This window comes from Trachypithecus francoisi, unplaced genomic scaffold, assembly GCF_009764315.1.
Source record: "Trachypithecus francoisi isolate TF-2019V2 unplaced genomic scaffold, Tfra_2.0 Lachesis_group10, whole genome shotgun sequence".
NCBI lineage: Eukaryota > Metazoa > Chordata > Mammalia > Primates > Cercopithecidae > Trachypithecus > Trachypithecus francoisi.
The window spans coordinates 126,429,560-126,444,022 of NW_022681455.1; the positions used below are offsets into that span (position 1 = coordinate 126,429,560).

The following is a 14,463-nucleotide window of genomic DNA, read 5'->3' on the forward strand; positions in this document are numbered from 1 at the left end:
CCCCCAGGGCTCACTCTGAAGGGCTGAGCTAAGACCCTCAGCCAGAGTTGGTGGGGATGACCTGCCAGGCTTCCATCGTTCTGCTCCAGGCCGAGCTCAGGGACCTAGGGACACTGCTTCTGTTCCCTGAGCGTCACTTTCCTCAACTGTCCACAAAGGAGGTATGGATAGGATGATTTCTGAGCATCTTTCCAGCTCTCAAGGCTGTGGTGCTGTCCTGGGAGAAGAAACCCTTGGGCTCTGGGACGAAAGCGCGTTGCGGTTTACAATCTGTCCTCCCTTCTGCCTGCCTCCGTTATCCAGTAGGGCAGCGAGGGAATGTACCCGCACTGATCAGGGCCGACTGGGAGTGACTGTCACCAGGCCACAGCTGAGTCCCTCTGTGGCTCACGCTGCCCGGCACGGCGGAAGTGAGGTCGCTTCTGCCTCTCCCAGTCCCCAAGGCCTCTCAGACTCAGCCTGCCTGCTACCCAGAGGACTGAGGGCAGCCAACTCCCATCTGGCATGGCCTGGTAACGTCAGGGTGCCCTTACTCCTGTTAGGCATCTTCTTCCTCAGGGCTCCCTAGGGCCCCAGCACAGGTGTTGTGACTTTGCCCACCCATGGACTGCTTCCAGCCAGTGTAGCTGCCCCATTAGGACCGGGGGCATGATGGGAAGCAGGGCCTGGCCCGGGCCAAGTCTCCCCTGGCTGCGGTGGTTCCCTGTGGCTGGCTGCACACGCGGCTTTACCGCATTGGGAACTTGGGGGCCTGACAGGACCCTCATGCTCCACGCTAGAAAACTCTTCAGTGCTTGTGGTGGCACATGAGATGTTTATTTCCTGCAGGTTTTATTCCTTTGCTGTTTACTTAAGACACAGCTTCTTCCTGTGGTTCCCTGTTGTATTCTGCTAGGAGGGACAGCAGCCTCGGATTTGTCCCCTGGCCTGGAGTCTGGAATAACTAGGGAGAGCCTTGGTGGCTGTGTTTAAACAGGGACCCCCGGGCAGGCTAGAGATCCCTGAGCCGGGCCACGTGCCTGCCATGGCCTCTGCCTCTTCCTTCCCCTCAAGCCTTGCCCAGGGTCACTGTGCAGTATTGGTCCAGACATCCTGTGAGTACATCTCCCTTTAAAAAATAGAAAGATAGCCAGGCACAGTGACACCTGTCTGTAGTCCCAGCTACTCTGGAGGCCGAGGTCGATGGTCGCTTGAGCCCGGGAGTTCTGGGCTGTAGTGTACTATACCCACTGGGTGTCCAAGCTAAATCCAGCGCCAGTATGGTGACCTCCTGGGAGCGGGGGAACCACCAGGTTGCCTAAGGAGGGGTGAACCAGGCCAGTTCGGAAGTGGAGCATGTCGAAACTCCTGTGTTGATCAGTAGTGGGATTGCTCCTGTAAATAGCCACTGCACTCCAGCCTGGGTAACACAGCGAGACCCATCTCTTAAAAATAAACTTTGGAAAAACAATATTAAAAATAGGCCTTTGAGTAGATTAAATCTTGTTTTAATTGCACTGAAGAAACAAGTCATTTAGTGCAACTAAGGAGCAGCTTCTTGTTTAATGGAAGGGTTCTGATGTTAGAAATCCCTTCTTTCCCTCCCTGCCTGAGCAGGCCTTAGCCTGGGTCGTTGAAGACACTTTGGCCTCTGCCACGGGACACTTCGGGTCGCTGCAGTTCTGACAGGGGCCACTGGGGGGCAGTCTCGGCACAGGCCCCATACTGACTGGGAGGATCTCCATTTCACAGTGGGTTTGGCTCTGGGCAGGCACTGGAAGGCTCTCTCGTGGCTGCCTGCAGGGACAGTGAGGAGGAAGGAGTACTCACCCTGTGAAGGTGGCCAGCCTGCCCTGTGTCCCTACAAGGCACAGCAGGAGGAGGGTACTGGTGGCAGGGCCACAGCCCAGCATATGTGGGTTTCCCCATGGAAAGTGAGGATGAACGCTTGCCCTTAGGGGAATTCAGGCAAGCAGGTGGGAAACTCGACCAAAACTGGGTCTGTCCCAGGCCTGAGAGGGTCTCTGCCTTCCCTAGCAGCTTAGGCTGGGAGCCTCCCTGTCCTCTTAGAACAGCCTACACACACCTGCCGCAGGTGTTGGAGGGCTGGGCGTGCTAGCTCACTCCTGTAATCCCAGCACTTTGGGAGGCCAAGGCAGTTGGATCACTTGAGGTTAGGAATTCGACACCAGCCTGGCCAACATGATGAAACCCCATCTACTAAAAATAGAAAAAATTAGACGGGCGTGGTGGCACACACCTGTAATCCCACCTACTTGGGAGGCTGAAGCTGGAGAACTGCTTGAACCTGGGAGGCAGAGGTTGCAGTGAGCTGAGATTGCCCCACTACACTCCTGCCTGGGTGACAGAGTGAGTCTTTTTTTTTTTCTTTTTTGAGATAGTCTTGCTCTGTCGCTGAGGCTGGAGGGAAATGGCATAGTCTCAGCTCACTGCAACCTCCGCCTCCTGGGTTCAAGTGATTCTCCTGCCTCAGCCTCCAGAGTAGCTGTGATTACAGGCGCCCGCCATCATGCCTGGCTAATTTTTCTATTTTTAGTAGAGACGGGGTTTCACCATGTTGGCCAGGCTGGTCTCGAACTGCTGACTTTGTGATCCACCCACCTTGGCCTCCCGAAGTGCTGGGATTACAGCATGAGCCACTGCACCCGGCCAAGTCTTTGTATCTTAAAAAAAAAAAGAAATGAAGGATAGAAACCATGATCCTTGGGGTGGAGCATGTGCCCCCTCCCTGCAGCCCCGCTGGCACTGGCTCTGTAAGGGGCTGTGCCATCCGGGTCATCTTAGGAGTGGCAGGCAGCCGGGGAAGCCTGTGGGTGGCTGAAGGGTCTTGTCTCCCTGACTGACGGGCTCATTTCACTCCCTAGGCCAGGACCAAACCGTCACGAGCCAGGTGGCCGCGACCCTCCACAGCACTTTGGGGGGCCACCACCTCTGATTTCACCCAAGCCCCAGCTCCATGCTGCACCCACGGCCCTCTGGAACCCCGTGTCCCTGATGGACAACACCTTGGAGACGCGGCGGGCCGAGAGTCACTCTGTGCACAGCCATCCGGCTGCATTTGAGCCCAGCCGCCAGGCAGCCGTGCCACTGGTGAAGGTGGAGCGGGTCTTCTGCCCGGAGAAAGCAGAGGAGGGGCCACGGAAGCGTGAGCCTGCCCCCCTGGACAAGTACCAACCACCTCCGCCGCCACCACGAGAGGGAGGGAGCCTGGAGCACCAGCCCTTCCCGCCCGGGCCTGGGCCCTTCCTGGCTGAGCTCGAGAAGTCCACCCAGACCATCCTGGGCCAGCAGCGGGCCTCCCTCCCACAGGCGGCCACCTTCGGGGAGCTCAGCGGACCCCTGAAGCCTGGCTCGCCCTACCGGCCCCCAGCGCCACGGGCCCCCGACCCCGCCTACATCTATGATGAGTTCCTGCAGCAGCGCCGGAGGCTGGTCAGCAAGCTGGACCTGGAGGAGCGCAGGCGGCGGGAGGCCCAGGAGAAAGGTCTGCCTCCCCACAGACCCCGACCTGCTCAGGGAGAGCTGCACAGTGGGGACGGGGAGCCTGCACGCCAGCCACCTGCCCCTCCGTCCACTCCTGCTTTCTGCCTGGGGTAGTCCCAGGCCCCAGGTGGCAAGTGCACTGGCTTCTGTGTAGCAACATGACACCCTTGTAGGGAGGCAGACCCTAATCCCCGTGCTGTCCTGCCTCGATGCAAATTGTCCCAAAAAGCCAAATCAAAGCCCGCCTGTAAAGACAGTTCCACAGACAAGCACGATGAATAAGTGATGAGCTGAAGGCTAATAAGATAGTTTTAAATATTAATAGTGCGGCATAACAGGAGAGCCAGCCCTGGCCCAGCGGGGCCTCCACATATGGGGCTGCTGTCACCAGCTGCAGCAGGTGGGCCAAGGGGTGAGGAGGCAGCAGCTGGCACTGGCCTGGGTCAGCGTAGGAGGTCAGGCACTTCATTCCTGTTTCTGCTTGGGGCAGGGAGTCCTCAGCCAGCAGCTCCCTGAGTTCTCCAGAGAGCCAGGAAGAGCAACCGAGCAGGCCTGGGTGTGAGGAGGGGAGCAGGGGCTCCAGCCCAGTTTCATTCCTGACTCTGAACATTCGGGTCCCGTCCAGTGCTGAGCTCAGCCTTCTTCTCTTCACTAGAAGCTGGGGCACAGGCAGTCTTCCTGGTTGTTGGTCTAGGCTGGATGGAGGGCCCAGCCGAGTTTCTCTCCCCTGCTCACTTTGTAAAGGAGGAGGGAAACACCCCAGTGCCCCTGGGCAAGGGGCTCTGCTGTTGTTCTCTGTGCCTTCGAGAGCTCAGGCCTGTGTGTGTCTGTCCCCTCCCAGGGGATGGACTCAGATGGCCACAGCATGGGGGAGTGTGTGTGCACAAGCAGTCCTGTGTTGCTGTGGACACAGCCCCAGGCCTGTATGATGAGTGGTTCCCTGCCAGGGGGAGGAGGGAGGTCTTGTCAGCCCAGGGGACCACCCAGCCACTTGGAGGCCCCTGGGAGCCATGGACCCCAGGGAAGCCTCATGCCTGCGGTCCTGCAAAGCCCCAGAACCGGGTTAATGTTGGTTTCCACCTCGGTTGAAAGGAACTGACCTTCAGGGTGCTCAGGTGCCAGCAGGCCTGGCCTGATAGGTGGTCTGCACACATGAGCCCCTGCAGGCATGTCCACTGGACAGATGCAGGCTCTTTGTCCGGTTCAGTACAACCATTTCTCCATCAGGGTACTACTATGACCTCGATGACTCTTATGATGAGAGCGATGAGGAGGAGGTCAGGGCCCACCTCCGCTGCGTGGCCGAGCAGCCGCCCCTCAAACTGGACACGTCCTCCGAGGTACTGGGCTCTCCTCCCCACGGACATGCTCTGGTCTGGGCTCTCGGTCCTAGCGTCCACACCCCGCAGTCCACCCCACTGTTGCCAGGTTCCTCCAGAAGTCCTGGCGGGTTCGCCCCAGCAAGCTCCTCTGCCGCCGGGCACAGCCAGCCATGGCACACACTTCGAGGACCCCAGGAGGGGACCCCGGGACAGTGAAAGCATACCACTGCCAGTGGCTTCAAACTCATTTGTTTTCTTTCCCAATCTAGAAGCTAGAGTTTTTGCAACTTTTTGGCTTGACCACCCAACAGCAGAAGGAGGAATTGGTGGCCCAGAAGCGGAGGAAGCGGCGGCGGATGCTGAGAGAGAGAAGCCCATCGCCCCCAACAATTCAGAGCAAGCGGCAGACGCCTTCACCGAGACGGGCGCTGTCCACCCGCTACAGCCCTGACGAGATGAACAACAGTCCCAACTTCGAAGAAAAGAAGAAGTTCCTGACCATCTTCAACCTGACCCACATCAGCGCCGAGAAGAGGAAAGGTAGGGCCTCGCCTGGGTAGGAAGGTGGGGGCTCACTGGGGTGGAAGTGGGGGTCTGAAGCAGCAGGTGGGGCCAGTGGACTCCAGGCAGGATCTGGGATCACTCAGCCTGAGGCTGCCCCTTGACTCCTCCCGGCTCCCAGGAACAGCCTCTCTGTTCTTACAAGCCCTCCACGGCAGCCTTACCTGGCAGGCTTTGCTCTGAGAGCCCCACCGTCTTGAGCTGAGGACTACCCTTGTTACTCATCTATCTCCCAGCGCCCGAGAAGGCGCTCTTTGAGCCGAGTGCTCCAGTGACTGCACCAGGCATGAGGCGAGGTACCAGGTGTTCCAGGTTCGTCTGCTGCAGACTTTTCCTCTTGCTGGACTGCTTAGGTGGTCTGCTAGGTGTTGTGTCCTGGTGGCTGGAGGCCTGGGAAAGGGCTGCCAAGCAGGGCAGCACACACTGAGCCGATGGCTTGCCTTGAAAGATGCTTCCAGTTCAGTCTGGCCACATAGGGCCATGTTGAGACAGACCCTCTGGGCTACAATCCATACAGCACAAGAAACAATGCAGCAACAACACCTGCTCAGGGTTTTGGCTTCCTTGGCCTGCAATGCAGGCCGGCTTGGTGCCTAGATGTTGACGTTCCTGGCCCTGACCTTATGCGTGCCTCCAAGTCCTCATGGACCTCTGGCCTCCTCTCTGGGAGAAAGTTGAAGAAAAGCAGTTACTTCTTGGACCTTGAGCAGCTTCAGGGTGTTGATCAGGGTGTAGCCATTTCCTCTCTGCTTTGTAACCAGTCAGTAGTTTTCCCTTTCTCGTAACAGGCTAGTGATGTGTTGAATGCCAGCCCCGTTCCCTAGATACAAAGCGTCTTTTTACCTGGCTGAATTTTTGGAGGGAAAAAATAAAGGGCGATGCAGCCCTTGAGTTTCACAGTCAAGAAGGGCCGGGTGACACTAGGAACCCGCTGCGTGGAACATCATGGGGTCATCTTTCCTTTTCAGGAAGTGGCAGTCATGGTAGGAGTGGGTGAGGAGAAGGCACTCTGCCTCAGAGGCCAGGCCTGGGCCTTTGGGGCATTTCTTTGTGTTGGGGCCCCCTTTTCTGACTTGAAATAAGAATGCATCCTCACACGTCACCTCCGAGGTCCGTGGGCACGGTGATTCACAGAGGTGTAACGGCCGCACAGACAGCGGTCTTTGGAGCACGTCTGAGACATTGTGTAGTGATGCCAAGAACAATCTGGGCTCGCTTCAGGATGGTTACTTCCTTAAAACTGGGCCTGCCCCATCGCACCTGCTTTTGGCTTTTCGGGCTTTAGTGCTTTACCTGCCCATCAAGGCTCGGCTAGAATCCTGCTGTCCTCTCCAAAACATGACGCAACTGGCTCGTTAATCTCAGGCTGCTTTTCTCATAGACAAAGAGAGACTTGTTGAAATGCTCCGTGCCATGAAGCAGAAGGCACTGTCAGCAGCAGTGGCCGACTCCTTGACAAACTCTCCGAGGGACAGTCCTGCCGTCTCCCTGAGTGGTAAGGGAAGGATAGCCCAACCTGCCACCACCCAGGACCATCCCATGGGCTGCCCAGGCTCAGGCATCCACTTGAGGTCCTCATCACTGAATGTGGCCTCCTGCAGACCGTCTTCTTCCATTGTTACAAGCGCACCATTCTTGCACAGTTGTGGCAGTCATTGGGACGGAACGTCAGTTCGAAGACAGGCTCTGAGTTGAGGGGAGGGTCTGGCTTCTGTGGCGCTCTATGTGGTGGTCACTGTGGTCATAGTAACTGTTGTCCTTCAGTTATGGCACAGAGGCTCACATGAAGGCCAATCCAGTGGTACCATCCCAGGAGGGAGGGCATGCTCCAGCCTTGGTGCCCGCAGCCTGGTCCTGCCACTAGCCTGGCCGCCCTGGCTCTCTTCCTGAATCTTTGTCTTCCTCACTCTGCCCTCTGGGCCCTGCTGGCACCTGCTGCCACACCTTTCCTCCTCTTACATCTCTGGCTGACCTCTGCCCTGTCAGATGTCACAGGGAATCTTGACAGTTCATCCCAGTTCTCGGCTCCTCACACACTCTTGTCCGGTTGGACTGAATGCCTCCCTACCATCCCCGTGGCTGGGGGACTTCCTTCTTCCTGTGGATCTGTTTCTTCTTGGGACATCTTTCAAAGGATGGACTTGCCACTAAACAGCCCGCCGTCTTCAGAGAATAGCCATGTGTGTGGCGGTTATTTAAATGTTCCCCGAGTCTTGGTTCTTTGCACTAGGTCTTTAAGTGTAAGCTCTAGAGACCAGGATCTGCGTGCTGGACACTCAGCCTGTTAACTTGCATTTCTTAACATTTTCCTTCACTTTCTGTCTCTAAAAGAACCAGCCACTCAGCAAGCCTCTCTGGATGTGGAGAAGCCGGTGGGTGTTGCTGCTTCCTTGTCTGACGTCCCAAAGGCCACGGAGCCTGGGAAGCTGGAACAGGTTCGGCCCCAGGAGCTGTCGAGAGTCCAGGAGCTAGCTCCTGCCAGCGGGGAGAAGGCCAGGCTGAGCGAGGCCCCTGGAGGCAAGAAGAGCCTGAGCATGCTTCACTACATCCGGGGCGCTGCATCCAAGGACATTCCTGTGCCGCTGTCCCACAGCACCAATGGGAAGAGCAAGCCGTGGGAGCCCTTTGTGGCAGAAGAGTTTGCACATCAGTTCCACGAGTCAGTGCTGCAGTCCACCCAGAAGGCCCTGCAGAAGCATAAAGGTAATGAGGCTGCCAGTCCCCGCTCAGCTCTCGGCAATGGTTGAGGCTGGCTGAAGTCCCTGAGCGCCACAGCCGTTCAGCCATGGGCACAAGTTTTTATAAACTCCAATCACCGGAAGAAAATAATTTCATGATTATGCCAAAACCATGTTTGTGTTACTCCAAGCTCTAAAACCTGAACTCGTAGGTGGAAAGCATTGTAGGCACCAGCGCTGATGCTGTGCTGTGAGCAGGGACGCATCGATCGGTAAGAGGTAAAGGAGTGAACACCAGCAGGCACTGGTTTTTGCAGAGATTAAAAAAGATTCCCCAAAGGCAGGGAAGAGCACTTGAGTGGATTTTTACCTGCATTCATTTGAAAGAATCATGTTTTTCAAGACAGAGATGCAGATGGCCGCCAGTCCTCAGGGTAGACGTGGTATCTAAAGATGTCACTGCCAGCCCTCTGGATCCGTGGGTTCCTTGTCTTTGGATTCAGCCAGCTTCAGATTAGAAATATTTGTGGGTGGGGTGGAATTCCACAAAACAGCTGTACCAGTTTGAGCCAAGTCACTGTACTGACTGGGCTGGTCTCAGGCCCCACCAGGGGCTGCTATCCACACGGGAAGCCAGGTGTGCCCTTGAGGATGTCACCCACCGGGCCATGCCATGAGAGGGGGCACGCCCTCTTGAAACAGGGCACAATGAGGCTGACTCCTGGGAGAGGGCAGAGCCCCATTATGCCTAGGGACCGACACACCCATGCCTTGTGAGAGGACGGGCTGGTGTCTGCTGAGGGCCAACTATAGACCTAGCTCAAAGAGATGGAGGCAGCGCCGGGCGCGGTGGCTCACACCTGTCATTCCAGCACTTTGGGGGACCAAGGTGGGCGGATCACCTGAGGTCAGGAGTTCAAAACCAGCCTGGGCCAACATGGCGAAATCCCATTTCTACCAAAAATGCAAAAATTAGCCAGGCATGATAGCACATGCGTGTAATCCCAGCCACTCTGGAGGCTGAGGCAGAAGAATTGCTTGAACCTGGGAGGGGAGGTTGCAGTGAGCTGAGATTGGGCCATTTCTCTCTCCAGCCTGCTACCCAGAGGACCGGGGCAGCCAAAACAAAAAATGGAGTCTCAGAGATGAATTTCAGCAAAAATGGTCCATGTACCAGAATCAACTAGCGCTCAGGGCTGTGGTGTCTCCTAGCTGTCTCAGACTTTCTCACGCTGGGTCTGTGGCCCAGAGATCTTGGGCTAGATCCCTCCTTTACCTTTACACAGTGTCATACTGGCCCCTGGAGCCCTGCAGTCATGCTGACTCTGCACCAAAGGCAGGGCACAGCTCCCTTCTGAGACAGCACCCTGTGTCCCTTTCCCCAACACACTGACACAAGCCCTGTCCCCTCCACAGGGAGCATGGCTGTGCTGTCCGCAGAGCAGAACCACAAGGTTGACACGTCCATCCACTACAACATTCCCGAGCTGCAGTCCTCCAGCCGCGCCCCTCCACCCCAGCACAATGGGCAGCAGGAGCCCCCCACTGTGAGGAAGGGGCCCCCAACCCAGGAGATGGACCGGGACTCGGAAGAGGAGGAAGAGGAGGAGGATGAAGATGGAGAAGATGATGAGGAAGCCCCAAGACGCAAGTGGCAAGGGATTGAGGCCATTTTTGAAGCTTACCAGGAACACATAGAAGGTATGGGGGTGCTGGGGAAGAGCGGGGAGGGGGTCGGGAAAGTACCTTTGGAAAGGAGTCGGAGTGGTGAGTTCATGCAGACCTCTGCCAGCCTGGGGACTATTCCTCCGTCCTGGGGCACAGTAGATACGAATACTGGAAGGGAAGTTTCTTCCGGCTTCTGGTAGTGGTGATGTCCCATGCTGGAACCTGAAGCCAGTCTTGCTAGGGCATCCAGGTACCACGATGCCAGCTCTGGTGGCACCTGCCATTCTTCATGTGGGCCCTGCTCTTTGGCTGCATCAGTGCTGATGTCAGCCTGTTTCGTGTAAGGGTACTGGGAGATGACCTAGTTGATTTGCTGAGCCCTCGCAGCTAGGCCTGGTCACTGCTTCAGCATGCCTCTAGCCCGGTGACAGGCTCCCCACACTGCAAGGATTGCTCTGTGGCCAATGGGTGCGTCGTGTTTTCAGCTACCTTTACTTTAGCCAAGCACCTTAAAGATGGGCTCCTGGCAAAGGCTTAGTCAAAGGCTCGCCGCCTCTCAGAATACCCAGGATGTTTTTTTTTTTTTTTTTTGAGACGGAGTCTTGCTCTGCCACCCAGACTGGAGTGCAGTGGCCGGATCTCAGCTCACTGCAAGCTCCGCCTCCGGGTTTACGCCATTCTCCTGCCTCAGCCTCCCGAGTAGCTGGGACTACAGGCGCCCGCCTCGTCGCCCGGCTAGTTTTTTGTATTTTTAAGTAGAGACGGGGTTTCACCGTATTAGCCAGGATGGTCTCGATCTCCTGACCTCATGATTCGCCCGTCTCGGCCTCCCAAAGTGCTGGGATTACAGGCTTGAGCCACCGCGCCCGGCCTACCCAGGATGTTTTGATCCCACCTGGGAATGTGCACGCCAACCCTCCTGGGAAGCCACAGCACCAGGCGGATTCAGGCCACAACTCCCCTGCCAGGGAGTGGGGCCATGAAGCTGGGCGCTGCACCATTTGATGCTCCTATATACTGCACGCCACCCTCCTGCCTCTATTCCTCAGTTTCTCTAGGATATTGCAAAGGCCCCTTTGGGGAACAGCAGAGGTACCCAGCCTTCATTTTGCACTCACCATCCTTACTGCACGGGCACTGCTGGGTATGTGCTTTGACAAAAGCTGGGCCAGGCCACAGCCACCTGCAATTGATTTAATATGTCCTAGAGAACTCTTTATTATCACGTGTGAGTGTTATAAATACCACCAAATACAAAGACTTGATTATGAATGTCAACCACTTCAAATACTTAGAAAAGTAGATTTTTCTGGCCGGGCGCGGTGGCTCACGCCTATAATCCCAGCACTTTGGGAGGCCGGGGCTGGCAGATCACGAAGTCAAGAGATTGAGACCATGCTGGCTAACACAATGAAACCCCGTCTCTACTAAAAATACATAAAATTAGCCAGGCGTGGTAGCGGGTGCCTGTAGTCCCAACTGTTTGAGAGGCTGAGGCAGGAGAATGGCGTGAACCTGGGAGGCGGAGCTTGCAGTGAGCCGAGATCGCGCCACTGCACTCCAGCCTGGGGGACAGAGCGAGACTCCGTCTAAAAAAAAAAAAAAATTTTTTTTCCTTTTTTCTCCTGGCAGAACTTGGTCTGGAAAAGTATTCTCCATACTAAAAACAAATGCCCATGTAGCTACACCCAGGGCATCAAATCCTGTATTTCACTTCCTTTCCTCCTCCCGTGGAATCTTTTGAGTTTATTGCCCACCACTCCCCACTACGTGTTACTATTCTTGAAGTGCACTCGTATATATCCAGAAACAATACACAGTTATTTTTAAACTCTCCTAGATGAAATATTTCCATCTTTTCTGGTTTTGTGGGTTTTTTGGTGTGGTATTGGGAATTCTTTCCATATCCCAAGGCTTTAAGGCTATTCTTCTGTATTTTCTTCTATGAGTTCGGCTTTTTCTTGTTCCGCGTAGGATTCGTTTGTGTGTATGGAGTAAGGCAGAAATCTTAACTGCATTTTTCCCACCCAACCAGTTGTCCTGGCAATGTGTGGGGCGCCGTCTTCCCTGCCTCACTCCCACACCTGCTGGGCCTGGCTTTGCCTGTTAGTCATGACCTGCGCTGACCACCCCCTTCTCAGCTACTGCTCAGCTGTTTTTAGCCCATGGCTTTCCCCCAAGGATTTTAGGATCACATTATATTCACCCCCAAAGAGAGTCCTGTTAGATTTTCAGTTGCATTGAATTTACAGACGTGGTTAGTTAGCATCCTTGTCCATGAATATGGTACAAAAACTATTATATCATTTTTGTACATGAAGTTTTGACTAGATTTAGTTTCAGGTATCACAGATTTTGGGGGTCTTTGGATTTTTTTTTTTTTTTGGAGACAGAGTCTTGCTCTGTCGCCCAGGCTGGAGTGCAGTGGCCGGATCTCCTCTCACTGCAAGCTCCACTTCCCGGGTTCACGCCATTCTCCTGCCTCAGCCTCCCGGGTAGCTGGGACTACAGGCGCCCATCACCTCACCTGGCTAGTTTTTTTTGTATTTTTAGTAGAGACGGGGTTTCACCGTGTTAGCCAGGATGGTCTCGATCTCCTGACCTCGTGATCCCCCCGTCTCGGCCTCCCAAAGTGCTGGGATGACAGGCGTGAGCCACCGCGTCTGGCTGGATTTTTTTTATGTTGCCTGTGGTTATTCCTTAGATCTTAGGAATCACAGATGATCAAACCTGCAAATACAAGGTTTGGTTCTTTCCTTTTGAATTTGTCTGATTGTCATGTCACTCCAGTGCTGCCAAAGAGAGGCACTGGTGCGGCCCTTGTCTGTGCAACTTTAAAGCATCCCATTAAAGAGTGAAAGTTCCCATTTCCGGAGTTTTTCATCCTTTGAATTTTTTCTTGATGTTGCTCCATCCTTAAATTCGTTAGTACTTTTAGGATTTTTAACGTATGTTCGTTAGTATTAGACTCTAGTTTTATTGTTTAAAATTCATTAGTACTTTTAGGATTTTTAACGTATGTTCGTTGTTAGTATTAGACTGTAGTTTTATTGTACTTTGTTATCCAGATTGTTAGCACTTTCCCTGTTTTTCATTCTCTGAAACACTCTGTATAAAGTAGGAATTTGTCCTTAAAGATTGGAAGTCACCCTCCTATTAAAACTAGGCCTGGTATCTTTTGGTAGAGCAGAGGCTTTATTTTATTAATTAAATCTGTGCTTTAAGTTTACTCTGGCCTTTTTCCAGCAGCCTAAACTGAAAGCCTGTTTTTGAAAGATGCATTTGAAGGCCATCAAATTTCTTTCTAATCTGTATCAAATTGCCTTTAAGTCCTGGATCCTTTGTCTTTATTCCTGTGTATTGGGCTTAATTTAGTGATGTTTATGTATTTATTGGTACAATTCAAAGGGCTGGGAACATTGTGGCCCACAGGAGAGGCCTTTGCTGGCTGCACTGGAGAGAGGTTTTGGGCTCTGCTGGGCAGTGTGTGAAGAGGAGAGCATTCGCCAGACGTTGGGGCCCCTGCACACAGAAGATACATTACCATCTCTTGTCTTTTCAGAGCAAAATCTGGAACGGCAGGTGTTGCAGACACAGTGCAGACGACTGGAGGCCCGGCACTACAGCCTCAGCCTGACAGCAGAGCAGCTCTCCCACAGCGTGGCGGTGAGTTGGGAAGGGACAGAAACGTTCAAACACGCAACCTTTTGAGTTTGGGCTCAGAAGCACCATGAAGATAAGTTTCAAAGAGGAAATGTGCTCTTAAGAGGTCACAATTTGGACTGCATGCAATGGCCCACACCTGTAATCCCAGCACTTTGGGAGGCTGAGGCAGGAGGATCATAGGATCCCAGGAGTTCAGGGCTGCAATGAGCTCCGATCATGCCACTGCACTCCAGCCTGGTTGACAGAGCAAGACCACTGTCTCCTAAAGGGGAAAATTCAGACACTGGTTGATTAGGATTTAGCTAAGGAAGGAAATATTGTTAACATAGAATATTGATCCTGGGGCCGGGCGCGGTGGCTCAAGCCTGTAATCCCAGCACTTTGGGAGGCCGAGACGGGCGGATCACGAGGTCAGGAGATCGAGACCATCCTGGCTAACACGGTGAAACCCCATCTCTACTAAAAATACAAAAACTAGCGGGGCGAGGTGGCGGGCGCCTGTAGTCCCAGCTACTCGGGAGGCTGAGGCAGGAGAATGGCGTAAACCCGGGAGGCGGAGCTTGCAGTGAGCTGAGATCTGGCCACTGCACTCCAGTCCGGGCGACAGAGCCAGACTCCGTCTCAAAAAAAAAAAAAAAAAAAAATTGATCCTGGAAAGGTAGGGATGCTGTTTGCAGAATGAATTACTGCCTGTATCGGTCTCCCCTACCGTGATTTGCTAAGGAGAGCAGCAGGGTTTTATTAGAGAAGGGAAGCTGAAGCGACCGAAACCATCTCACCCGGCTCACAGCCACACTAGCAGGACTGGCCCAGCAGACGTCCTTGTGGGGCAGGGATGGGAAGCAGGTCTCAGATCACTCCCAAAGTTTTTACATCTGGGGGTTCCAAGAACTCCGAGTTTGAGCCAAGACAGCAGCAGACGCCGATTCTTAAGACTCTGGAAGAACCAGAGACAGAACACAGGCTGAAAAGGAGACTTTATTTTTTAGGTGAAGTCTCATTGTCATCCAAGCTGGAGTGCAATGGCATAATCTCAGCTTACTGCAACCTCTGCCTTCTGGGTTCAAGTGATTCTCCTGCCTCAG

General features: G+C 54.2%; 1 protein-coding gene across 9 annotated transcripts in view; it reads left to right on the forward strand.

The window, feature by feature from the left end:
- GSE1 (Gse1 coiled-coil protein) overlaps nucleotides 1-14,463 on the forward strand; it is a 508,837-nt gene that overhangs the window by 490,324 nt on the left and 4,050 nt on the right. For 8 of the 9 annotated variants that reach the window (XM_033219204.1, XM_033219206.1, XM_033219207.1 and 5 more), the window contains 7 exons: nucleotides 2,865-3,484; nucleotides 4,711-4,823; nucleotides 5,075-5,345; nucleotides 6,748-6,861; nucleotides 7,698-8,069; nucleotides 9,461-9,745; nucleotides 13,275-13,378. In XM_033219204.1, the coding sequence (XP_033075095.1) occupies nucleotides 2,865-3,484; nucleotides 4,711-4,823; nucleotides 5,075-5,345; nucleotides 6,748-6,861; nucleotides 7,698-8,069; nucleotides 9,461-9,745; nucleotides 13,275-13,378 (1,879 nt within the window). The remainder of the gene's footprint in view (nucleotides 1-2,864; nucleotides 3,485-4,710; nucleotides 4,824-5,074; nucleotides 5,346-6,747; nucleotides 6,862-7,697; nucleotides 8,070-9,460; nucleotides 9,746-13,274; nucleotides 13,379-14,463) is intronic. The other variant, XM_033219205.1, reaches the window with a different exon arrangement.